The 26,919-nt window shown below is 38.0% G+C and overlaps 2 protein-coding genes across 4 annotated transcripts in view; one reads left to right on the forward strand and one right to left on the reverse strand.

Moving 5' to 3' along the window:
- On the forward strand, positions 1 to 23,828 carry LOC139979205 (uncharacterized). Its single transcript, XM_071989965.1, has 3 exons — positions 1 to 210; positions 10,813 to 10,916; positions 21,825 to 23,828. The coding sequence occupies exons 1-3, from the start codon at positions 174 to 176 to the stop codon at positions 22,335 to 22,337; spliced, it is 654 nt and encodes a 217-aa protein (XP_071846066.1). The 5' UTR covers positions 1 to 173; the 3' UTR covers positions 22,338 to 23,828.
- LOC139979204 (large ribosomal subunit protein uL24m-like) overlaps positions 22,557 to 26,919 on the reverse strand; it is a 14,761-nt gene continuing 10,398 nt past the window's right edge. For all 3 annotated transcript variants that reach the window (XM_071989964.1, XM_071989962.1, XM_071989963.1), the window contains exon 6: positions 22,557 to 24,542. In XM_071989964.1, coding sequence (XP_071846065.1) covers positions 24,406 to 24,542 — 137 coding nt within the window. In that variant the 3' untranslated portion in view covers positions 22,557 to 24,405. The remainder of the gene's footprint in view (positions 24,543 to 26,919) is intronic.

A 26,919-nucleotide genomic window follows, 5' to 3' on the forward strand; every position in this document is an offset into this window, starting at 1 on the left:
CCCTGACCGATGGCCTTGACTCAGTACGCGAAGGAATTCTCAGTGCTGTTCAAGTTGCACAAGCATTGATTGTTTACTTCAGCGCCACTCAAATTCAGATATGAAACTTGTACAGTTTACAAAAAGCAAAGACAATGACCTTCTGAAGTTAAACTTTCAATCGAGCAGTCTTGATGCCCAGAGAGAAAAAGATAGCTAAACGTCCTCGGAGTAAGTCTAACTCGGCTAGGCCTAACGTTAGGCTAATTGGCGTATTGCTAGTACTAGCCTAGTAGTAGTACAAGTGGCTATTACGACAAACATGAGGAACAGTCTATAGGCTAGGCCTACACTCCTACAACTTAGTATAATAAGGCCACAGTAGCCTAGCGGAAGCTTTTGCGGTTAGGAAAGCCGTTGGGATTAGGCATAATAGTTAGCCTACGGTAGCATTACTGGTTTACTGTAACTTGACACTGTAACTTGCCCCTCAAGTGACATTGTTGGTAGGCGAAAGGAGCTTTTGCTACAAAAAAGACACCACTGTGCTCCCTGTTTTGAGTTAGTCCAAGCCTCTAAGTCGTACAGTCCTAAACTACACCTTGCACAAGGGAACGCATTTAAATTGTGTCAGTTTCCTGATCGTTTTATGTTGATTTTCCTTGACATGGATCTTTGGCAGCCTGGATGCCATTGTTATATTATTTTCAAAATAACTGTACCCAACCAATGTCCCTGACAAAATAAGCCAGCTAATCATGTTCTTGTCTGTCATTTATAATGTAAATCAACTGAAAATCACGTAAACCTTAAATTTATTTTAAATATAATTACAGACATGTAGGTATTTCCTCAAATATGTCCACTTTTGTTCTATATGTTACTTTTGGGGTCTCTGGGTGAATTTACAAAATTTAAAAAAATATCAGGATTGGGTAGGCCTAGTTCCAGCAGCAGTAATAAACTTTCTATAAACAAAGGTGAGGCACGTAGGCAAGTGCATGGTTCTACACATTGGAAAATTATGTTTCTGTGCAATATGAAATTTTTTCCACTGAAAGTAAGTGTTGAACAAAGTAAAACATGTCCAAGAATCATAAATAAGCAGCTAGCCTAGGCCTACTGTCTCGAACAATTAAAAACAAATTATCTGCAAAAATACCAATGAAGATAGCTTGGCTTCTGTTACATTATGGCTCCTATATTACTAGGCATATATACTATATTCAGTAGTTAGGTGTGCATGAGTCCTAAGCTATACAGTACCTCAATGCTACTTTGAACTGCTACTCGATAAGCACAACTTTGTACATTTGCCCCATTATTTATCTTATCTTTTAGTTGCAGATTGGTGTGCAAAAAGGATCTCTATGAGTATTACTCCATTACACTGCCTAAATCCAAGCAATCTTTTATGCAAAGAAAATCTGAGGTTGTAAGCATCTATCTTCCAAAAAATCCTAGCAGCAACCAGTGTTGGAAAACCTTGTTCAATTTCCCGCGAACACACTGCTCCCGATTTCCCACTGGAGTTCGTGCAGCAAACACAACGAGCACCCATAGCGTGTGAGCATAATGGCGTGGGGTCCAGGGGTTTGCCTTAGTTCCTCGGTGGGGTCAAGGGGTGGAACCCCTTGTGGGGGTCCAGGGGGCGAAGGCCCCCGGAAAATTTTGGTATTTTTGCGTGTCTGGCGATAACAAATTCGCAATGAGGATGCAAAATACTGACAACTTTTTGAATTTAAATTGTCACGAAACTGATGAAAATTTTAAAATGATAAGTTAGAGTAGCTATATGATGTTATAAAATGAAAAGAGATTTAATCTGTCTTACAATCTTTAAAAAGTTTAACTTACAAAACTTCCGATATTATGAAACAAACAACATTCGGCAAAGCCCCGTTTCTAGACTGCCTAACAATGAATGGCTTGCACTATACATACATCAATTTACAACTGCAGTGTTTAGCCATACTTAAATACTACGGTAGGCTACAAGTGCTGCACATTTTCCCAGGTAACTTGCCAAACAACTGTGAGCTCATCCCCTGTCTAACACCTGTTTGTTAATAATTTTTGGCACGTTTCCAAGGAACGTTTCATGGACTAGAATTAATTAGGTCAGTCAGTAAAGGATCGGTAAAGTTATGCGAATTACTATCGTAGACGTTCAAGAAAGGTAGGTAAAATATCCCCGTAACAGTTAGGTAAGTAAAACACACCTCAAGCCAACTGACTCCTCCGCATGAACAAAACAATCTATTCCCCATGAAACACGAGGCACAGTCCATACCATATACGCATAGCACGATATCAAGGCCCCTACAGTAGCTATGGCCATCTTTATGAAAGTAAACCTTGTAATCACATGTTTTAGGCCACTTGGCATGATTAACTAAATGCTTAATATTGTTTCCATGTTCTTGTAGGAAACGTAAACTTCGCAATATTCAATTGGTTGTGTTTTTGTAGTTACGTGAGATCTGTAACCGACTAGGTGGTTAGGCTATTTGCTATACACTTAACTATGGTAGGATATTATTTTTTCCGTATTTTTGGAAATTCTAGAAAATACTTTCTTTTTCCCCCCCTTAACAACAGATGTGTCTTACGGTTTATTCATTAATAGGTGTACTAGAGCCTTGTTTACATGACATTAGTTGCATTCAGCACAATATGCCAGTTTCGCGTGAAATTTTCGAAAGTGTTTTGCTCGATCTTTCGTACAGTTTGAAAGGTGTACCAACTTACCTTTCGTACACAATTGGTAATTTCTCTCCTGATTTTCAGAGTTTTGTCACAGTCAAGTGAATACCTTGTGCATTGAGTATAAACTTATCACGAATGCAAGAAAACAATGCGGGGATTTCCAGCAGACAAATTTTTTCTTTGTGGGATTACTAAGTCAGTTGAAGGACACCCAGCACCTTAGAGGGAACACTGAACTGAAGTCAAATCAATAGGAAAGAAAACGTTTACTAACTAAAATACAATATAAATTTTTTAAAATGTGACTGGCAATATTGTTCAAAACATTTCCCGGGAAGCTGATTTGTTACAGCAACCTTCCCGCGCAGTGCAGTGGGTGTCCGTGTGACCCGTATACCCTGAAGTGTGCGAAACTAGCAATTGACATTGCCCTTGAGAGTGGGTTGGGGACACATCATTACTCGTTAAAATTGCGAGCACGCTCTCTGAACATTTTTCTTTTGTTTCTGAAACTTTACTCCTGAAATTTTCCTTTTTGTTTTTTACAGATGTACTTTTTTCCTTCATGTTTTTTTTATGATTTTTCGTCCCGTTTTTTATTGTTTGGTTTGTTCAAGTTGTCCCATAAAAGTGACGAATGTCGGACGTTACATTTAAGGCCTAGCTTTGCTGAAACTTGTGGAAGAGACTACACAAATTGAGATCAACAGATCACTGTCAAACTAAGACCATTTTACACAATTTTACGCATGGAGATTGGTCATAGTAAAAAATGTAACTAGATGAACTGTTAAGTCACAACGATACTACTGTATGTCATCCAACCTGAAATACGATGGAAAACGTCCAATAGCACCACTGTACGTAAAGAGTACACCTTTTTGCACTCAAAGTAAGGCTTTGGAGGGGCATGTTGAAGTCTATGCAAATATGTTTGGGTTGTCAGTTTTGAGTTTAAGATTCTACGGATGCAGAAAAGCTTATTGCCAATAGTCTCCTATTTCAAGTATGAGGCATAATGCACATCCTCTTGGGATAAAAAACTCACCTCACAATTTCATAACTTACTGACCTCCACAAACAAAATGCATACCCGCACAGGTGTGTTTTACATTCAGACCGAGGACCCCATTGTTTTTTCATTGTTCAAATCCACGAACCCTAACCATAACAATACCCCATAACAATAGAAGTCTTTCAAGGATGTGGTGATTCTTTAGAAATAATGTAAGAGATGCAAGATATGGGGTTCTTGTCAGCAGCTAGCTGACCAGCAGGCTTGTTGGGATTCCCCCTAGTGGTTACGAAGTGTGAGGACATCTAACCACTATGTTTTGAATACAACAAGCTAAATAAAGAATAAGACTTGCTGTTAGATTCAGTATATAACTCGGCCTCAACATTTAAGTAAATATGTAAGGTGAGAAATTTGGCAAAGTACACTTCAAATGAACGCACTGTTATACAATTATACCTAAAAACAGGTATCAATTTACACTTAATTTTGGGACAAAAGTTACAATTAACTTGGGAGTGTCAAGTGACCACAGGACTAGTATATTGTGCCGTTAATAAAATAAGAGATAGGCTTATCTGTCAGGCGGGTCTGTATCTTCCAGTAGCACTGTATTCCTGTCGGCTGTTTGCTTTGTTGTTGCTGGCTAAAAACCTCTTGACCATGTGAATAAGTCCTATAGAACGGTTTTTTGTGTCCCAAAGTTATTAAATTAAACGGTAGACACCCGATGACTGGTATGCACCATAAATGATAAAAAGGGTCAATGAATGGCCGGCAGAAAACAGCAAGCACAAAAAGGGACGGTGGGCGATAGATGAACTTCCAGTAAATAACAAATAAGTTCGAATGGTGTCCTTCCCAAGGAGAGTAGAAAGTCCAGGTACAATATGATCAAAACAGTGACTAAATGACAGCTCTCCGCTCCATCAATTCCATTAGCATGAATAGGCACAGTAAACAAGATGTATCTAATTTACAAATAATTCCTCCAACAAATCATTCCTCCAGAAAAGTTAAGATACATTTTCATCAGAAGGGTAACAGCTTAGTTAACAACAACTCTATAAATATCTACACAGTGGACAACTTTAACCTCAAGAGTGCCCAGATTCTACTAATGCCCTGTTGACTGGCTCACAAGAAAACTGCATCCCTTTCTAAGACTCCTCAAAGTGAGCTCCTTAACCACAGCATATAAGCATGTGACCAACCTAACTCCTCTCATTGGCCCAACTACACCCTTGGTCCCAGTAGCAACACTTAGAACCAATCAGGGTTAACCATCCAATACTACATTTGAATACTAATAATGGGATACCCTGCTTTTAAGAAAAGGGCAGGAAGTTGGGAAGTTGTTCACTACATACAGAGCAAACAGGCAGAACAAAGAAAGTTATGTTTTCAAAGTTTAACTACTTATAAAGAGTAAAATGAACACAGCAGATGAAGGAGAGGAAGAAGCATAAATATATCTATTTACAATCACATCTGAGGACCTGGAATTCTTTTCTTCAAGTCCTCAGTCAGAATACAAAACAAGTGCACAGGACTACACACGCATGACTACAAAGGTTACGATGATCATCGAAACCAAAAATGTATATGGTAGAATATCGGCAGACTGGACACTTGCACAAGGTGGTAATTAATGGGTTTGTGAAAAATGGTGCAGCATGTTTAGTTACGAAGCCAAAGGCTCAGTAACCTTTGTGTGCATGTGTATGGGTGTGTGTGTATGCGATGGCCAGCTTGTAAACACGATATCTGAAGAATTCACAAGTTAATTCAATGTCATGCTTGGTACAGTAGGTAGATGCCCCATGATGTGTAGATGTGCCCATTGCTTGTTGTTCCAATCTCATTCATATTGATCAGTGGGCAGGGCTTAATGTTAATTCTTATAATGGCAATATCTCTTCAGTCGTATGTCCGATTAGTTCCTACTTGGTATGTTGATGATAGGTACATGGTTATATATTTAAGAATTTCATTCTCACTATTATCAAAGAATGGGCATAGCTACATGACCAGTAATTTAATGCTCTTTGCAACAACAATTTTGACCTCAGTAATATTCATGAGTTGGTGGGGCTTATTGGGGAATAATCAAAAACAGATTTTAAACTCGATATCTCATCAACCACGAGTTGAATCAATGTCATACTTGGTAGATAGATGCCCCATGATTGAAATTGAGAGAGGTCAACAGGTGTCAAAGTCTGAAAACCTTTAAACATGATAACTCCAAAATTAAGCTACAAAATCTATCAATTCTCCAGTGGTATAAGTTTCTTTTGAAGAACATAGTTTGGTCAAATTTAGCTCAGTTAAGTATTGTAAAGGAGCTATTTACTAATCTCATGTAGAGCTCTCAGTCTATAAAAACAAATCTTAAAGGAATCTGCATTAGGAATTGGAATCACAATTCTATACTGTAAAATCCTTACCAATGAATTAAATGATTGTTGCTTTTTCAACAACTTAACAAAATAATTGATTTCTAATACTTTTCCTCATCTAGATAATTCTCTTCAGTTTGGTGTACACAAGTTCATGTACAGTATATTACCATGTATAGCCTACCACACTATGAATATGTTTAGTCATTTTCTGGCTGATTCCTTGCAGTAGGCAGAAGGTGTGTGTATGTGACACTGCTTGTGGTGGAGGTCACACATCATTTGAGGTCACCAGAGGTGATATGATGTCATCGTTGTCTTGTTTTGAAATCACGTTTTTCAGAGTTCTGTTTTCGGATGTGATTATTAAAACATTAATTTCTAATTAGTCCTTGAGGTTTTGAAGGTGATGAGTTTTGAACATGGGTTTTCTCATAGATTCAGAAGAAGTTACTCTCGAGTAGTTTGATGTTTCATGTCATGGCCTCTTTAAGTTCTTAATAAAGACCTGTGGTGAGTACAACATCCCTATAAAAATGGTGAAGAAGGTGAAGAGGTCAGACTGTGAAAGCTTTGTAAACATGTGACATGCTGAGAAATTAATCAGTATTTCCTTGTCACAGATGGTATCGGTATAGTCCTGTTGTTTTGATAGTGATAATGCTTGTTCATGTTGTGCTTCAAACAGCTCACAGAAAGAGCTGGATCCAGGTTCCAGGTCATAATGGTAGTCCTGGCAATCCTGCAGAAGAATGTTATCTTACATAATTCCCCAGAACTATGTGTTTACAATATAGCTTGCTTTAGACTATTAGGTCAATTGCACTGGCAAAAGAATACTGTTTATTGAAATTGTTACCGCAGAGCCTGTGTGGTGGACAGAGGATCCTTCAATTTGAATTTGAGCAGCATTGATAGGACTCAAGGATTCACAGCTAGCATGCATGACGAGCAAGGTCGCATACGCCCATTAAAAGCCCCATTGACTTACACACTAAATCACAATGTGGCCTCTAATTCTAGGTAGAAGTTCTCCCCACTAAATGCTACCTATCACTGGATACCTGACAAGTTGGTCTTTCCATGGAGCTATAAAGCTATAACTCTGTTTATAGCTCCATGGTCTTTCACGGCACCATCAATTTTCTGTATCATGACAATGTAAATTTTTTGCTATCAGAGCCTGAAGGTTTCCTAACTTGTTAACATACAGTAGCTCTTCACTCAGTAGTAAAACAATTTTCATTCACTGCTCCTGGGAGGCCTTATGGGGTCTAAAATTGCCTCCATTGACCCAATTTTTGCACCACATTACTTCCATTCATGCTCTTCAACATGCAAGCCAAAAACAGTAGATCCTGGTTGATAACATATCAAAAAAGATGTTCTCCTACTGCATTTTGGCACTTTTCCTGTAGGAGAACACCCGGGGATATTTATATAGACTAAAACGAGTATGCCACCTGAAGTGACAGATAAATTTGTTTTTAAATTCCAAATCATACTTTTTGTAGTCATCACGATATAAACAACAAAATCCTATGCAATTATCAATTTAGGTGGGTAAAGATGTTTTTTCAGAGATTTCAGTATGCACAGTGTGTAATACACAAATGGGCTATACTGTGTATGTAAGTAACCAGGTCTAAAGCTGCAACAACACTTGCTGTCACCAATTTTGAAAAGCTTGTCCAATTTGGGTGCATTTATGATTCTTGCAGGTTTTATTAGTATCCCTGATCACAGTCCACTTGGTCTGGCTTGCCCTACCTGCAGAAACATCATCCAGAAAAGGGTCAGCGTGACGGGCTGTTTCGTCTCTGGCTCTGAAAAGTGATGAAAACTGACCTACAGGACATACCCCAATCAGTGGCGGGGCGTCCATACAGTCAGGGGGGGCGTATGCTGGCGCCCTTTTCAGCCCTTTACCACTTTTTACTTATTCGTGATTATTGACTTTTTTTTTTGCACTCTCATCTACCTATTGACATTTGTCACATTTTGTTGATGTAATTTGCGATGACACCTATTTATTCTTCGTTTATCTGCAAATTAGCCAGGCCCGAAAAGTGTCATTTCCGGCGATCTAGGGAGTATCTTTACTCAAGAACTTTCTGTACCCTATGCACCAACCTGTGGTGGCGCTCCGCTCAGATAGTGTCGAAAGCGCCCCTACAGACCATTCTCGCCCCTCCTGACCAATACCCCTAGCTCCGCCACTGTCCAATCCCCCTCCCTAACCACCATCCCAAAGATTGAAATGTTCTTCGAAGTAACAGGGATATAAGAATTAAGAGGAAGCTGGAATTGGGTGCAAGTCACTAATTATTTTGAACAGGATCTTACTCTTGCGCCACCAACCATTTCATTCCCTCTCCCACCACCACCACACCAACGAATGAAATGCTTTGCGAGGTAACAGGGATATAAGAATCAAGATTCAAGAACCAAGCTTGAATTGCGTGCAAGTCACTAATTCTAATGAACAGGATCGTACTCATGAGAGAAAACCCCTCCATTCCACCTTTACAATCACCACCACTCCAAAAATTGAAAATGCTCTTCGAAGTAACAAGAATGTAAGAATCAAGAATGAAGCTGGAATTGGATTCTAGTCACTAGTTCTATTGTACAGGATCTTACTCTTTCACCTCCAACTCTTCCATTTCCCAACCCTTCCAACCATCAACACTTCGAAGATTGAAAAAAGCTCTTCGAAGTAACAGGGATATAAAAATGAAGAAAGAAGCTGGAATTAGGTGACAGGCACTAATTCTAATGAACAGGATCTTACTCTTGTGCTACAAACCCTTCCATCCCCACCCACCACCCCCCCCCCTCATACCATCACCACTCTAAAAATTGAAAATGCTCTTCGAAGTAAAGTGGATATATGAATCAAGAATCAAGCTGGAATAGGGTGCAAGTCACTAATTCTACTGAACAGGATCTTCCTCTTGAGCCACGATCCGTTCCGAACCCAGTGGCGGAGCGTCCATACAGTCAGGGGGGCGGATCCCCCCCCCCGACGGACTCAAATGGACTGGCGCCCTTTTCAGCCCTTTACCACTTTTTACTTATTTGTGATTATTGACTTTTTTTGCGCTCTCATCTACCTATTGACATTTGTCACATTTTGTTGATGTAATTTGGCGATGACACCTATTTATTCTTTGTTTATCTGCAAATTAGCCAGGCCCGAAAAGTGTCATTTCCGGCGATCTAGGGAGTATCTTTACTCAAGAACTTTCTGTACGCTACGTGCCAACCTGTGGTGGCGCTCCGCTTACATAGTGTCGAAAGCGCCCCTACAGACCATTCTCGCCCCTCCTGACCAATACCCCTAGCTCCGCCACTGACCCCAATGTATTCCTGAACTGTTTGGAACATGTTAAACTGACATTGCATGTCTCTCCAGTACAACTGTTAAGTTGCTAAGAATAAAAGAAGAAAACTGAAGGTGGTCTTTGCCAAAAGCGGGATTCGTAAACCACAGCCTCATTGTACCAGTATGAACAATAGTCTATTAAACAGAAAGCTTTCTGAAATGCTATCTTAGACACACTGTTCACTCAAAAGCATATCCAGCCCACTTTAAGTTTGTGCATAGGTTGTTACATTGTTTTCAAAGAGAGTTACAAGGGAAGAGTGGTGAGGAGGGGGCATATATCATGTTAAAACATTAAAATTTGTTGCTCGGCAAAGAGCAACAATGACAAATTACCTTGTTCTAGCAAGCACTGGTTCCTGTAGTTACTTCAGTAGACCTATGGAAACATCAGGATATCTCTTTCTGCTGTCAGAGTTGTTTGGGATGTGTTGTTACCTCATCTAACAAGTTGAGTCCATTGATACCACATCAATTCAAAGTATATAGTTGTGAATTCTGAGGACTTAGCACATCAACTTTCTCTGATATATAATTACAAAACAAGAGAAAATTAATGACAGTGAGTAGGCTCAAGAAACCATTGATGCACATATGCAGGAGCAGAAAATGGCATACCTTAGTGGATTATTTGCTAAATAAGACTCAAAACATGCTCTGTGCAAGGTAATTAACACTAAGCAGCCACTCTATTTAGGATATAGACCTCATGCAACATTGTGCTACAGATGATTTAAACTTAGTCTAGGCTACTATCACAGCAACACATTATGACCTTGAGGCCTATCCGTATACTGTACGTTGCATGCATTGAACTAGATTTTGCCCTTAGTTTAACACCAGTTACTTCCAATTTTAGCAAAAATAACATAAAATATGATTACCATGTACTTTAGGTACACAAAGCTGTCAAATTTCACTGAACTTAGTCCTTCACGTCACACGCTGTCATTTGGGTCTGATCAGGTTCTGAAGGATTTTGAATTTTGTGCATTTGGCAACTACTTAGCAGGTTGAAGAGAAGTACCAATGTACGGAAGCTTTGGTAGGTTAAGATTTAATGACCAAATAGATTATTGGGAAGAAAAAACTAATCAGACATGCTCAGAAGGCTGTTCTAGTCTCATGCACTTTTTGGTACTTTTAGGCTAAAAAACTAATTTATGCATAAACCTCACCCAAGCATGACATTTTCAGACATTTTCTTGAAAACCTTTTCAGACACCATAGCAACTACTTTGGTCAAACATAGCCACCGTAACTGCTGGCAACTATCTGATACCTTTAACTGATACTTTTAACTGTTTTGTTCTTCACAGCAACTTCTACTGACAGTGACAGAGAAAGCACAGATAGCAGTCGTGGTTCCACAGCAAGTCAACCACTAAGTCCCACAAAGAAGGCGAAGAAGGCAAAGAAAGTGGTTAGTATCAAGACGTGTATAAGTATCACAAAGATGAGCAGAGTTTCATTTGTACTTAAATTGAGCAAGTTTCATGTTGGTTTTAAGTTAAGAGCCATGTACAACAGCCCTATAGGAAATAATTGAGATTAGAAGCTACTGTACATAGCAAAATGTTGGGCTATAGTACAGGGACTTAGTAAAGGGATTCTAGTGGCTTCAGTTAATTGCTCTATAGACAATTATAGACTGGAAAACACAACTGATTGCTGAAATTTGTGATATAATTGTCAAATATAAATAATATGAGGAAGTTTTGCTGCTTTATCATTGATCCAGTAATCGCTTGGTTTGCCTATTATTTGGACATGAATCTGTACAGACGAAATGCATTTTGAAACCATGTCAATAGTATTTTTGTCTGCTAAGATGGTATTTGTTTGTTAAGAAAAGATGTTTGTACTGAATGCCCTTGCTTGTTCATAACTTATATCAAGAATTGCAACATGGCTGGAATATATATTCAGTATGAAGATCAGGTTGTCTAGGTCTCCAGAACTGGTTATTTGTTAAAATTGGTGGAAATCAATGGCTATTTGAGGTAAACCGGTGAAGATGTTTACTGTTTGAACAAATTATGTTAATTTTTGGATTCGATGATCATAGTAATCTTTGTTATAATTATGGTGTGTGTGCTCGTGTGTATGTGTGGTTGTTAATTATACGATATCTCCAGAAGGGAACATTGCTCATTACATACTTGGTACACTTACAGTATGTCCCATATTGAGTAGAAGTAACCAATTTTTTCTTGAATATCTAAACAAAGGAATCTCCTACAGATGCATGTGGATGTATGTTATTGTTAAGAACAAGTGGTTTCATAAAACTCACACAAGTAAAACTTAACCAATAATTCTATAAACATATCATCTCAAGGCTTACATGCATGCGCCTATGAAAGCAATGACTTTTGTAGACCAGTTTCAATACAATGTTGCAATATAATATAACAATGCATTAGTTTGGAGTTAATCAATGTCTACCATGTGTTTATCACATGAGCAGGGTATAACTCAAGTGATGCACGAAGCCATAGGCTGATTGCATCCAGCGATAGGGTCATACCCCTGTGAGTGCATTATCCTGCGATTAATGCACGGTAGACCGTTTATTAACCCTGTTCATTCATACAAAGCACTAAATAAACATTAATTTTCATCCCAGAATGTTACAAGTCAATAACAAGTTTAAAATAACCAACAATTGTCTTGAAGGATACCCCATTTTTCTTTACTTTTGTTATAGTTAAAAGTCTCAAAACAATGTCAATGCCCAAATAAAGTGTGAACCAAAAGATGAGTCATTACTTCTTTGAAAAATTGCATTCACTGTTCCTTGGAATGTGCATTTCTTGAATATATTTTGCTAGCACTGTATTCCGGATCAGTAACGGCATGCGTAGTATTAATATATAATACTAATATTAACAGTGTTCTGACATTGACTACTCTACTGTGGTGTATAACTGTCTTTCATTGGATCAATTCATTGGATTGCTGTCTCATGGCATTTGAATTTTGCCTCATATGTTTATTTAAAGCCTTCAAGAACTTCTGATATCTACTGTTACAGGTACTATTACAGGTACTTACATTAGGCCTGTTTTTGATTCAATGGCTGCTGAAAGCCATTATTTCAGGGCTGTACATTAATGATTGTCATGTTGCACAGGGCAAGTGTAAATTATGTCGGGCAAGTTCTCTCTAACCTCAACTTGCCCGATTTAGCTAGTGATAGATGTGTAAATATTAACAAAGTATCTACTATTTAACCAAAAACATAATTCTTGTGAGATCGTTCCTGATTTGTCCTTTGCGAGAACGTTGCTTTGTCTCGACAATTCATTTACTTTTACACAGTAAGTGAATGGGACTTCATCATTGAGTTAACTAGGCGACAAACTGTATGTGACGGAAATCACACACTAACAGCTCATTGACTTTGTCACTTGAAATGAGACTTGCTTTTAAGTCAACTTAAGCTGCAATGCTCAGTATTGAACTTGGGGGAATGATAATACAGGAACCCCTTAATAGAAGTAGTTAACCTCCACTTGGAAACAATATCAGTCAACACTTAGTTGGAACAAAGTAGTGACCTATATCATGTATACGGCTCATGTCATGTAAGGAAAAGGGTGATTGTTTAATTATGTACGTACGTACTATGTGACATTCATATCTGTTACTACAGTATAATTACATGAATGTGCTGTAGCTGTAATGTTTTAACTGAACGATCAAGTTCCCCACCAATATGTGTGCTTTAAATAGGTTTCTAATAATTCTAGTATATCCTTCCTGTAACTTCTGTTGTATGATTCGTTACTCTGACCAACTGGCTTTGAACACTTAGGCTGTAATTCTTATAGGAAATGTTTCACTGAGTCACAAACTTGTTTGCAGAAATGTTAAATGTCATCTTGTGATGAATAAAACTGATTTCATGTAGAAAAGACATTAGCATATATATATCCTATCTTAGAATTTTAACTACAGTACCCCTTGTTTTTACCAGTCCTTCAAAACGAAAACATATTGTACAATTTTCATTAGCCTGCTGTACTGACAAATTAGCCTTGCCAAAGTAGCAAATGCTTTGTGTATGAAATGTTTCCTAACGGAACCGGTAAAAAATACGCCAACTTAAATCTACAATCTTTTTATCATTCATTGAGGGTTTCAAGGAAGCAAAACTGGGTCCATGATATTCTTTGCAATTTTTTACAAGATACGCAAGTTTTGGAGTCATTTAGTAGCCCGGTTTTCAAAGTGTTGTAACTTCTATTCTCACTGGATGCCCAGAAGCATTGTGCATGTTAGTCACTATTCATAGGCTACATAGTTTTTATCGACCGTATTTAAATATTCTTACTGTACATTGTCAGTGTGGGTGACCTGGTGCATTGTTTGAAGCTCCGAATATGGGATGCTTAAAACTCAACTTTATGTAAAAAAGCTTCTTACTTGGATTCTTGTCAAGAATTTCTGCAAGCACAAGACAGATGTCGGTAGGGTATGTTCAGTTTTCGGGCTACTTGCCCGACTGGGCAAGTTGTTTTAAAAGTTAATGTACAGCCCTGTATTTATAACATTAATGAGGTTATCTAAATGAGGTTATCCTTGTTGCTTGCAGGCTACAGTTAGTATATTTCAGGCTGAAAGTTAGCTACCTCAGAAATTCTGGAAATCTTTTGGTCAAAGGGTGTTAACACCGAGAGGCTTGATATCATACAGGCCTTACTTGATCTGATTCGTTCACAAAAGTTCTGTTTTTTGATTGCTTTGAATTAACTGAGGCAACTAGCCAGGATCAGAATTCAGCTTGCCGTGATACTTTGTTTCTTTTTTTTGCAACTTATATTAATCCGCTGGTGAGTTCATTGTTCATTATCCATAGGTCAGCAGACAACAATGTACCAGTCAGATCTGAGGATTTTTAATAAGTATGAATGAACACTCTTTTAAGTTGTATAGGGCTAAATATATGGCTACAACATTATTGCATGTTTCACACAGTAACTTACCATTAAATTGAAGAAATACTGCATCACATTTTGAACTTGCTCAAGTTCACAGTTAACAGTTAGGCATCACTAAGTAGAGTATGAGGGTTAAACGGATATTTACGCTATTAGCTGCTCACCAAATTTTCACGCCTCACAGTATATTAACCTTGCAAGCGGACTTAATATGAAAATTCACTCGTTCTTAAATGTGAACGCGTCATGTTCTTAATTGATAATCCTCCTCGCGGACTTAATATCAACAATTGCCCTTGCGTTCTTGAATGTGAACAAGGCCTTTATGAAGACTTTTAACTTGGGCAAAAGTTGAATGTAAGGTACAAAGTTCTCAGGATGTGCAAACTTGTTAAGTTTTTTTTTATGGAGGTCATATGTCATTTGAGGTCAACACAGATTGAAATCTGAAAACCTTGTAATCATGATATATCAAGAAGTGCAAAGTTGCATGTCAAACTCAGCTTATGGCTCCCCATTGTTAGAAAAGTATATATGATTCCTATTGTTTCTGGTTTGGTTAAAGGTCATTTGAGGTCAGCAGAAAATCTTCAAAGCTCTTTATCTGAAAAACCATATCTTGGACAAAGTTTGTCAGTGTAATGTGCATTGTTTAAATGATCTGCAATCAGTTTAAAACAAATCCAATGGGTAATACTTAAGGAATCTTGATGTGTTCCTGATCTTATGAAGTTATTCATTTATGCAGTTACTACAAGGTATTGTGGTCATATTAGGTCAATAATGGACTAAAGTTTCGAACCCTATAGATAGGCCTAATCATAGTATAACATAGGATAGTGATGTAGGATATGTGTAGTCAGGTTCCCTTTCCCAGTCCTTTGTCCTTGATTTGGCAAAGGAATCTTTGCGATGGTGTGTGTGTGTTAGTATGTGACATGTACTCAAAACCTAGCTTTAGTGGATCTTGTAGGTGGTTGGTGCTGTTAAGGAGCATTAATTTGAGTTTTGGTGGAAATCAAAGGTCACTTGAGATCAACAGTGACACATCAAAACTTTGTTCACAAGTTTCTCAATAACTATATTTTGGTGAATCTCCTACTTCATGTGTTAATGCCCTGTAGCGAGTTCTTTGCTTGTATAATTTTCTATCAGTGGACATATTTTAGTCAGTCGTACTTGGAGCGTCAAGGGGTGAACAGGTTATGTCATCTCTAATGGTCAAATAGTGCCAATTTCTTAGCAATATACCAAAAGATTTAGGGACGTGGTTTTGGCAATAACATGTCTAAACATTTCACAATAAACTAAACACAGCCAGGTGCCATTCATTCATTTAGAACAATTGTCAAGGGGTTGAATTCAGAACTGATATGTAAACTCAGTTAGGGAAAGAAAATATCAATGGCCATATAGACATCTATGTGACTGTATTACAAATGTTAAGACTGTTCTGGACAACAGAAAATTGCATATACAATCCTGATTGAATTGTTGGTGCCCACAGGTGAGTAATACAATGTCTGCAATTATCAAGGGAGCTGAACTCTTAGATCTTCTGAGACTGACATAATTCTTGGTTAAATTTTTTCTATGTAAGTCCAGTAGTCAAGTGAAAATTGATGTCAAAGTTTTGAGGGCCTGTTATTCCAATCCCAGTGCAGGATCTTCAAAAATAGCCAGTTCCTACATTTACCTTCGAAATGCCATTTGCTAACGATTTTTGTCCAGTTGAAAGTAAAGTAGGAATGAGGAATGATGAAGCCTTTGCCCTTCTTCGAGTCATAGGCGTACGAGGCGGGGGGGCAGACTGTCCCCAAATTTCCAGAGGACAAGAAATTCGGGCAAAAGTATTGAAAAATTCGGGCAGCCTAAGAGGAGAAAAAAAATATATATATATATATATATTTTTTCTCCTCTTAGGCTGCCCAAATTTTTCAGGACTTTTGCCCGAATTTCTTGTCCTCTGGAAATATATATATATATAAATATGCAGTAGCTTGCCCGAATCTTTTTCAAATTTTTGCCCGACAATTCCATGATTTTCTTTATTTAGCATCATGATGCCCGAATATTTCCATGTAACACCACCGTAAGCGCAGTTCATCTGGGCTACCATGCTTTTTGCACGATCAATTTTTTTCTAACTAGTCAATTGTATACCTGGAGCAAGGGCGGCGGAACCGGGGGGGGGGGCACATGGGGCACGTGCCCCCCCCACTTTTCCTCAGGTTATAAATGTGCCTTTTTTGGTTCCTTGCTTTAGCAAAAGGAACCTATGCAGTCAGGTATATTCTTTTTCATGGATGGTGGGGGGGGGGGGGGAGTGCCTACAAGCCTAGAAGTACAGGTTTATCATATTCTTTGTTATATTTTATACATTTTTGTGAGACAAATTGCAGTCTCACCCGACACAGCGACATTATCCCGCCTACGTGTCGTTGAACAATGTATGTTTTTCTGGAGGTAGCTGAGTACTGTGTTAAAATAATAAATAAGGTAACTAAATAGGAGCTTAAAAAATATACTGTCCCATTTTTTCCCTTCAAAGTGATGTTACCATTTTTGGTTCCTTGCTTTAGCAAAAGGAACCTATGTAGTCAGGTTGGCGTGTGTGTGTGTGTGTCTGTGTGTGCATCTGTGACACTTTCTTGGGTACGCTCTATCTCAATAAGGGAAAGTTGGATTGAGGCCAAACTTGGACTATAGATCCGCCATATGGAGAAGGTGTGCCCTATTGTTTTTGGTGCCCACAAAGGTCACCAAAGGTCAGTTATGGTCCAAAAACCGAACATATTAAAACTGCAATAACTCCCAGTGCCAATGTGCGACAAGGTTGATATTTTGGGACAAGTTGTGAACTGGTTAGGGGAGCATTTTCAAACTGTACGGTCATGTGATCCGAGGTCACCAAAGGTCAATTAATGATAAAAAACTAGTTTTTTGGGTATAACTTGAGAACAAAATGTCCGTTAGGGTTGGGAGTTGCTTCAATGGTATCCAATTGTTGACCCGCATCTGGGTGACCCTTGACCTCAATTTGACCTCTGGTGACCTTTACATGTTTTTGGGGATTTTTACAGTTTTGATGCTATTTTCAGATGTCAAAGGTACCTTCTGATCATAAATGTCATCAGGTTGACCCCGTGTGACCTTTATGTGCGAAGTTATATGGGGTCAAAGTTTTTCGTTCGGAGTAAGGATGGTTGTACAGACTTGTCGTTTTGTTTTTTGGAATCAGGAGATTAAACTACATCTGAAACCAAGGTCAAAAGGTCAAAGGTCACATTAGAAAAAAATGTGCTTATTTTGGGAGGAAACGAGCAAAAATGAAAATGTTTGGTTTTGATGCTAGATTTGGATCTCAAAGGTACCTTCCGATCAAAAATGTCAATTGGTTGACACCTGTGTGACCTTCGTGTGCGAAGTTATACGAGGTCAAAGTTAATTTTCAGACATTTAATGCAACAACTCCCAGTTCCAAGGTGTGACATGGTTGATATTTTTGGACAAGTTGCAAATGGTATAGGGGAATATTTTCAAATTTAATGGTCATGTGATCAGAGGTCACCAAAGGTCAATTAATGATAAAAAACTAGTATTTTTGCGATAACTTGAGAACAAAATGTCCGTTAGGGTTGGGAGTTGCTTCAATGTAATCCAGTTGTCGACCCGCATCTGGGTGACCCTTGACCTCAATTTGACCTTTGGTGACCTTTTCGTGTTTTGTTGATTTTTACAGTTTCGATGCCATTTTCAGATGTCAAAGGTACCTTCTGATCATAAATGTGAATGGGTTGACCCCTGTGTGACCTTCGTGTGCGAAGTAATATGAGGTCAAAGTTAATTTTCAGACATTTAGTGTAATAACTCCCAGTACCAAGGTGTTACACAGCTGATATTTTGAGACAAGTTGCAAATGGTATAGGGGAATATTTTCAAACTTAACGGTCATGTGATCAGACGTCACCAAAGGTCAATTAATGATAAAAAACTAGTATTTTTGCAATAACTTGAAAGCAAATTGTCCGTTAGGGTTGGGAGTTGCTTCAGTGTAATCCAATTGTCGACCCGCATCTGGGTGACCCTTGATCTCAATTTGACCTCTGGTGACCTTTTCGTGTTTTGTTGAATTTTACAGTTTCGATGCTATTTTCAGATGTCAAAGGTACCTTCTGATCATAAATGTCATGGGTTGACCCCCGTGTGACCTTCGTGTGCGAAGTTATATGAGGTCAAAGTTAATTTTCAGACATTTAGTGTAATAACTCCCAGTACCAAGGTGTTACACAGCTGATATTTTGAGACAAGTTGCAAATGGTATAGGGGAATATTTTCAAACTTAATGGTCATGTGATCAGAGGTCACCAAAGGTCAATTAATGATAAAAAACTAGTATTTTTGCGATAACTTGAAAGCAAATTGTCCGTTAGGGTTGGGAGTTGCTTCAATGTAATCCAATTGTCGACCCGCATTTGGGTGACCCTTGATCTCAATTTGACCTCTGGTAACCTTTTCGTGTTTTGTTGAATTTTACAGTTTCGATGCTATTTTCAGATGTCAAAGGTACCTTCTGATCATAAATGTCAATGGGTTGACCCCTGTGTGACTTTCGTGTGCGAAGTTATATGAGGTCAAAGTTAATTTTCAGACATTTAATGCAATAACTCCCAGTTCCAAGGTGTGACAAGCTTGATATTTTTGGAGTAGTTGCAAATGGTATAGGGGAATATTTTCAAACTTAATGATCATGTGATCCAACGTCACCAAAGGTCAGCTAATTTTAAAAAAGTAGTATTTTGGGGGGAGAAAATGGGCAAAGAAAAAATGTTTGAATTTTTACAGTCATGCTCTATTTAGGTCTCACCGATCAAAAATGTCAATTGGTTGACCTCCGGGTGACCTTTGTGTGTGAAGTTATGTATACAAGTTCAAAGTTAATTTTTTGACATTTAATGCAATTAAATCTCAATGCCAAGGTGTGACATGGTTGATATTTTGGGACAAGTTGTGAATTGGGTGGTGGAACATTTTGAAACTTAAAGGTCATGTCATCTGAGGTCACCAATGTTATCATATCTGTTGACACTCTTGTAGGTCTCTTATATTTCTTACATTTTCGATGCCATATTTAGATCTCAAAAGTGTCTTTTGATCAGAAATCTGATCACATTTTGTGATCACAATGGTGTTGGCTATAGTGTTGGTTACTTTATGGGAACATGTAGGACCACAATTACTTGGACTATTTGAGCCCAATCTGCTTGACAATATTATGTGTATTGTCATATACCCGAAGCAAGGAACCACAGTGCCCTTGGGCTCTTGTTTCTTCTTCTAATTTACCAAATTTTTGGGGAAGTGTAAATTTCTAAAACGTGAGATTATAAAATAAAGAATGTTTAGATGCAACTTGCAAGGCCTTACAAGTGCCGTTTCCGGCAATCTGAGAAGCATTGTTTGCCAAAAATTTTCTTGTACGCTACGCGCCAACCGATGGTGGCGCTCCGCTTAGATAGTGTCACGGGAACTTTCGGGCACAAAAAGTTCTGCCCCCCCAAACTGAAATGGTCCCGTACGCCTATGCTTCGAGTTGGTGGATTTACAAAAGTTGTACGGATCTTAGATAGTTTGGAAAAAGTTGTAGTAAATACAGTGGAATATTTTTGAATTGGTTGGAGTAGATAAATGTTATTGTCTAGCATAAGAACAAAACTACATGCAAATTGTCAATATTAAGAATCCTTCAAACGTTGCATTTTTGGTTTCAAGGAGAATCTGAACCAATGCAGTTGTGATGTGGTTTTGATGCCCAGCTAGAAAACAATACAGTATCTCAAGGTAGAAATTATGGATACATTTCATGCGTGGTATGTAGATGTGTCATATTGAGAGGAAGAACCCTATTGTTTTTGGTGGAGGTCAAAGGTCATCTGATGTCACCAGAGGTAAAAACTGAAAACCTTGTAAACACTATATTTCGTTAGGAAGCATGGTTACTTTTCATACTTGGCATGTGGATGCATTATAGTGAGGTTTTGGTGGTCATCTGAGGTCACCAGAGGTGAAACACCTTAAACATGATATCTAATGATAGGATTATCAATACTCTTCGTAATTAGCATATATGCATCATATTGAGGAGAATTGTATAGTTTTTAGTGGAGGTTGAGGGTTATCTGAGGTCACCGGATATCCAATATTGAAAACCTTGTAAACATGGTATCTCAATTTAGGAAGCATGGACACTTCATATTTAGCATATTGATGCGTTATATTGAATATATATAAGAACTGTTTTTGGTGGAGTACAAGGTCATCTGGGTCACCAACGTTCAAACTCTGAAAACCTTTTAAACATATCTCATGGTAGAAATCATGGATCCTTCTTGTATATGGATTTGCCATATTGAGTAGAAGAATCCTGTTGTTGGTCAAAGGTCACCAGAGGTCAACTCTGAAAACTTTAAACATGCTATCTCAAGGTTTGCAATCATGGATACTTCCCATACTTGGTGTGTGGTTGCATCACATTCAGTACAAGAGTAACAAGACCTACTTTTGGTGGTGTGTATTGCCATATACAGTAGACTGACCTGTGTTTATCATGCAACAGTGTAATTGTACATGTATCAAAATAGTGGTTGAGGACAATTATAAAAATAAGAGCTATTTCTGGTGAACAAGCTGAAGTCTAGTGCAATGAAGTCATCAAGACCTTCATGCACTTTTGCATCCTGGCATCTAACTTAACATTTCAGTGGAAATTAATATATAAATTTACCATGTACAGTACACTAGGTTGTGCTTTTCGAAGTACCATTTTCATGTGGCAACCTAACTAGGATATTAGACTAGGATATTAGACTATTTTTGACAAAGTTGTAGTACAATACAGTAGAAATTTTTTTGAATTGGAGTAACCAGATCTCATCGCCTAGCTATCATACTTATTTTACTTATTTAAGCACAGAAATTTTAGTAGTAACAACCATTGAACTTCAATTTTTGTTTCAAATTTTCTAACTTTACATTTCAGTTAAAATTATTGTATTTACCATGTACAGTATGTTATGTAGGTTAGTAAAGTGCCATTTCCATGTAACCTTTCAAAATCAATGTGACAAGTTTCTTTTTGGTGATGCAGGGCAACCTAAGAAGAACATTTTGGATGAAGCTGTTTGTTAACCACAAACCTGTTGTATGCAGGTTTGTTGCAATTAAAAGTACAGCATGTGAGGTTCAAAGGAATTATGAGAAGTAGTAATAGTGGATTTGTGGCCGTCATTGAAAACCAACTTCTTTTGCCTTCTTCGTGTGCAATATATGGTAGACAGGATAGTTACTTAATTCATTTGTTCTTTTATCTTTTTTTTTTATTTTAGCTGGGGCGAGACTCTGGTGGTATTGTAGATGTGCCTCCGCCGGGAGGGGAAAACATCATCATCAGTAATCCCTTTGAGGACAATCCGACAGCAGCTCTGTCGCTGCGGAGCCAGAATACCTTTTCCAGGCAGCTCAACCAGCAAATGATGAACTGTCATTTTAATCCTTACCAAAACTCTTTTCACACCAATATGCCTCCATCGGGATACAACAATTCTATGTACAATAACCATTCAAATTCCACCAATGGTCCAGTTCAGCCGGTCATGTACAGCTCTACGGGTGGACCAGTGTTTCCTTGTGGGACGTGTCACAAAGAAATTGGTGATGCAGAAGCTATCCACTGCAGAAGTAGTTGTAACTACTGGTTTCATCGAACTTGTGTTGGTCTTGTAGAAACTGCATATCAATTGCTCACTTCAGAACCTTTAGCTGAGTGGGTATGTGATAAGTGTATCCGGGAGAAAAAAATTCCACTTGTGAGAATGCGAACGCCACAGATAGCATCGTAGTATCTCATGTCTTCAACCTGTAGATTTTGATTAAATGTGAACCCCACAAAATACAATCAAATAGCTACCAGTAAAAATTCTTAAAATAAATACTACTCATTTGGCCATTTAATGACTGAAGTCTTACTTTAGATTATGTTGACAGTGCGTTACATGGATTCATTGTTAGTATTTTGTGGTCCATCCTTGAAGAAAAAGAAGAAGATAAAACACTGTATATAATGAATTCATCTTGTATTTGGTTAGCACATTTACCAAGCCTGCTGGGGAAAAATTTACAAGACTTGTAATTGTTCAAACTTAGACACCTAAAATTGATTCATTCACCAAATGAAGGCCAGTGAGTGAGTGAGTGCAAAATCGATTTTAAGCTCAACTATTGATTGCCTGAAAACACATACCAGAATTAAATCAGCTATTAAGAAACTTATCAAAATTGATGGCTAATTATTGAAGGCTAATTATTGAAGTTTGATCAAGCTAAATGTCTTACACTTTATGAGATGTTAGTATTAAAAATACTCAAAAAGCTGCCTTATGGCATGCCTTCTGCAGAAATCTGTAAACATTAGCTATAAGATGTTACCTTTTGCCTAAAATGCACCTGATTTCCAGAATAATAATGTAAGAAATAGCAAAAAAACAAATTTAACATTCTAAAAGCAAGGGCAAAATGATTCTCTTTTTTTAATTGTGTAGTGCAGTCTCTTCAACATCTTTGTAGTGATGACAAGGTGTCATCATTGACAACCAACTGCATAAGAAAGTAGTCAATTTTATGTTTTACATGATTGTGGTTTTCAAATTGTTGACGGTGGGTATCCTGAAATAGTTGTAAAAGTAATTCAGTTTCTGTCACCTACAGAATATGGAATATTGGTAACATCAAACAGACTATTTCAAAACAGTGCTTATGCAAAGAATAGATGGTAATGGTTGGTAATGATGTTCAAGCAAAGAAATGATTGGCACTTTGCCTCATCAGTTACTGGTCTCAGTGTAACAGACACAAGACTATTACAGCTGGTTTGGATTGACTACATTTACTTTCTTAATTTTAAAAAAAAAACTTGAAAAAAAAGTTGAACTGAGTGTTCAATACTGTTTACTTAAAGGAAAATCATTGCTGGATAAGATACTAAGGTTAGCAAAGTCATTTGGTTAAGGTTTGATCAACCTTGCTGAATTTTGCACTTTATAAGATTATTGTTCTATCAATAGGTAATCCATTTACATATGTATGTGACAAGGAACATACTGTATTACAGTATATATTAGCTCAAGTGGTACACTATTCTTATAATGATAATAACATAGATCCTCCCGGTAAGTGTATTCAACTACTTAAAAGCTACACTCATATTCCTTAGTTCTTTTGCCATGGTCCTTTTAGTAAACTGTAATAATGTTTGTAGTTTAGATAAGTAACATTGTACATTAATGTCTGTTGGGAATGTCTTCCAAGGTTTTGAATAAATTGGAAAAATGTGACTAGATACCTGCTGTGTAATTAATCTGTACAATGAGGGTCTTCATACTCTTTGACATACACAACTTTTTTCATTCAGGCACACAGGAATATAGATGAATTTTCTTTGATAATGCGATGATAGTGTTGTTGTTACTGATCTTACTGGTTCCAACACTATCTTATCATCGACTACTTTCCCAAATAATATTTTCATGGCTTTATAAATGGAATGCTCACACAGCCATTATACCCATGAAAAATCATGGAAGTATTTATACTTGGGGTACTTCCATCATTAGAATGTTAACAAGAGGTGTTTGCTTACAAGTATCTGCTATGATTCATGTATGAGTCATGTATGGGAATTAAAACCATTTGACAAAAAGCACTCAAAAGTTCTTCTTCACAACACTCCACTGTTAATGTACGCTCATTAAGTCTTGATATGCTGTGGCAATACTTATTGCTGTATTCCTCTTAGATCTGGTATCCACTGCTGCCTTGTATTCTGTGCTTTATGTTCCTTTCAGGCTACTTCATGAAATAATCTGTCTGTTTGGCCATATCTGACTAGTTTTCAGAGACTTAGAGTAAAACTCAGTACCAAAAAGTTTTGTATGGAGCCTTTTTATCCTTGATGTTGTGAATGTCCCTCAAGTTATCTTCTACAGTTTTCATAACAGGTGCAAAAGTTTTGTTACAAACATCTTCAGCTTTGGTATCATGTGATTGCTCTGGAAAGAGAACATGATATAACAGGTAGATAGGTCGGTCCATAGAGTAAAATGAAAAACAAGTTATGGATCATTTCCTTTCATACTTTTCGTTTCACAAAACAGTTAAACCAGAGAGCTAAATGGTTTAGTGATTCCAATCAACAGTAACATTTTACACAATAATTTGTATGTACTGACAATTATTGACTTATATGACCCACATATCAACCGCACAGTTCTGAAATGCAAAACTTCGGGACATCTGTTAAATGATGTCAAATGATGTTTAACACACAAAGGAAAAATAGGATTCTTGTGTCAAGTTTAACCAAGCTTTTTAGCAGTTACTTTGTTCACAAGGTTTTCAGATTTTCACCACTGTTCAGCTTAAATGACCTTTGACCACCATTTTCGACAGGACTATTGTACTCACCTGAGGACCAAAAATGAACTTCATGCAAGCTTCACTTTGTGAGTTACCATGTTTACAAGTTTTCATATTTTCAACTCTTGTGTACTAACTGCTGGGGATCAACAAAGCAAGTATAAGCATCATCCAAGCTTCAATTTGTGAATTGTGTTTAAGACAATGCTTTCAGACCTTGACCTCAAATACAAAGTTGACCACCAATTCCAGTAGAGATGTACTCACCAAGGATATCTACTACCACAGTGTACTTCTTGAGTTTACTGTGTTTACAAGCAAGGCGTGACACTCAAATATGGTGACATGCCAGCACCATTGCATAGGTTCTGTTTGCCCTTGGCAAAGAATCAAAAACATTTCAGAGTACTGGTCAATCAATCTACCAACACGAGGTTTGGAAGACACCAGTGGCGTAGCTACGGGGGGGGGGGGCATGGGGGGCAACAGCCCCACCCAGAAAGCTTGTCGCCTACCCACTGGGATTTTGGGTGTCGAAAAAAAAATTACATGTGCGAAAAATATATCATTGTTCTGAATGGTCTCGAATCTCCATCATGACCACTCATGAACGACCCTTCGACTGCGGACCGGCAGTAGGCTATAGTTGCTGAAAAACCTGACGTGACATAGCGCATAGGCCGAGAAGTCTACACAGTAGTCACACTGTACTGAAAACGCATGTTAACGATCGTCGAATAATATAATTCCTGCTCTACAAGACTACAACACACATAATGTTTACTACTGAATCTGTGTGTTCGACTGTTCGGGCAAACTTTGCCTGTGTCACTCTTTTTGTAAATATCCATAATCCCTAACATACAAATAAATACTAATACAAACAACCAATCAGTATCTTGTAACCACAGTGCGCATTATCTGATCAAACAGGCTAGTGAGCAAAACTATACCCTTATAGAAAGGTGGTTTCCAGGTAGGCCTACTTGAATGCCAAAGAAGATGTTAAAAGGTAAAAAATGCTGACATCATACACATGTTCCTCACATCACTGCTCGCATCATTGCCTCAATACCCTGTTACATTTTCAATCGGGTTTTCACTTCTGGGACGTACCCTGATGCTCTTAAACCGCTAAAAAACCAAATTTTCAAGAAAGGAGACAACACTATCGCTGAGAACTACCGGCCAACAGTGGCGCAGCGTGCAAACAGTCAGGGGGGCAGATGCCCCCCCCCCCTGACGGTCTCGAATGGACCTATTGACATTTGTCACATTTTGTTGGTGTAGTTTACTGTCAAAATGCTCTAACGTACAGCGGTATTTAATTTATCGGCACTTAATTCTGTTGTACGAAACTCTTTCCAAGAACTGTACGGGTTTTCTATCTATTTTTTCGAAAACATGAGCACTCACAAAGATTGCACAGGGATTGTGATGAAGCGCATGTACTTTCAACACCCATATAACCTTCCGACTTGTCACAAATGGCGATGACACATATTTATTCTTCTTTTATCTGCAAATTAGCAAGGCCCGGAAAGGGTCATTTCCGGCGATCTAGGGAATATCTTTACTCAATAAAATTCTGTACGCTCCGCGCCAACCTGTGGTGGCGCTCTGCTTAGATAGTGTCGAAAGCGCCCCTACAGGCCATTCTCACCCCCCCTGACCAATACCCCTAGCTCCTCCACTGCCGGCCAATCAGTCTATCACCCTAATAATATTTCAGACGCAATCTTTGATGTCAGTTTGACATATAGTTCGGTCATTTCAGTATGTTACTTGGCTGAAAGCCCAGTCAATCTTTCTTTATTTTCCACGCGCAATTTGCAGATTTGTCGAAAAATGTCAATGCCGGTGTCAAACTCACAAAAGATATGTCATGACATTTCAAAGTAACTTACCAGATTGTTTTTTTTTCTATTTCACTAAACTATTTGATGACCATATCAAAACATGGGATCTCAAAATAAAGGATGTTGAGAAAACTTTAGAGCAGCTTAGAAG

This window comes from Apostichopus japonicus, chromosome 13 (assembly GCF_037975245.1).
Source record: "Apostichopus japonicus isolate 1M-3 chromosome 13, ASM3797524v1, whole genome shotgun sequence".
Taxonomy (NCBI): Eukaryota; Metazoa; Echinodermata; class Holothuroidea; order Aspidochirotida; family Stichopodidae; genus Apostichopus; species Apostichopus japonicus.

Bases quoted from the DNA above. Each gene is read 5' to 3' on its own strand.
- LOC139979205 (XM_071989965.1), top strand. From the start codon at position 174: ATGCCCAGAGAGAAAAAGATAGCTAAACGTCCTCGGA. The intron at 211-10,812 runs GTAAGTCTAACT...TGTTCTTCACAG, and splicing joins GATAGCTAAACGTCCTCGGA to CAACTTCTACTGACAGTGAC. The intron at 10,917-21,824 runs GTTAGTATCAAG...TTTTTATTTTAG, and splicing joins CGAAGAAGGCAAAGAAAGTG to CTGGGGCGAGACTCTGGTGG.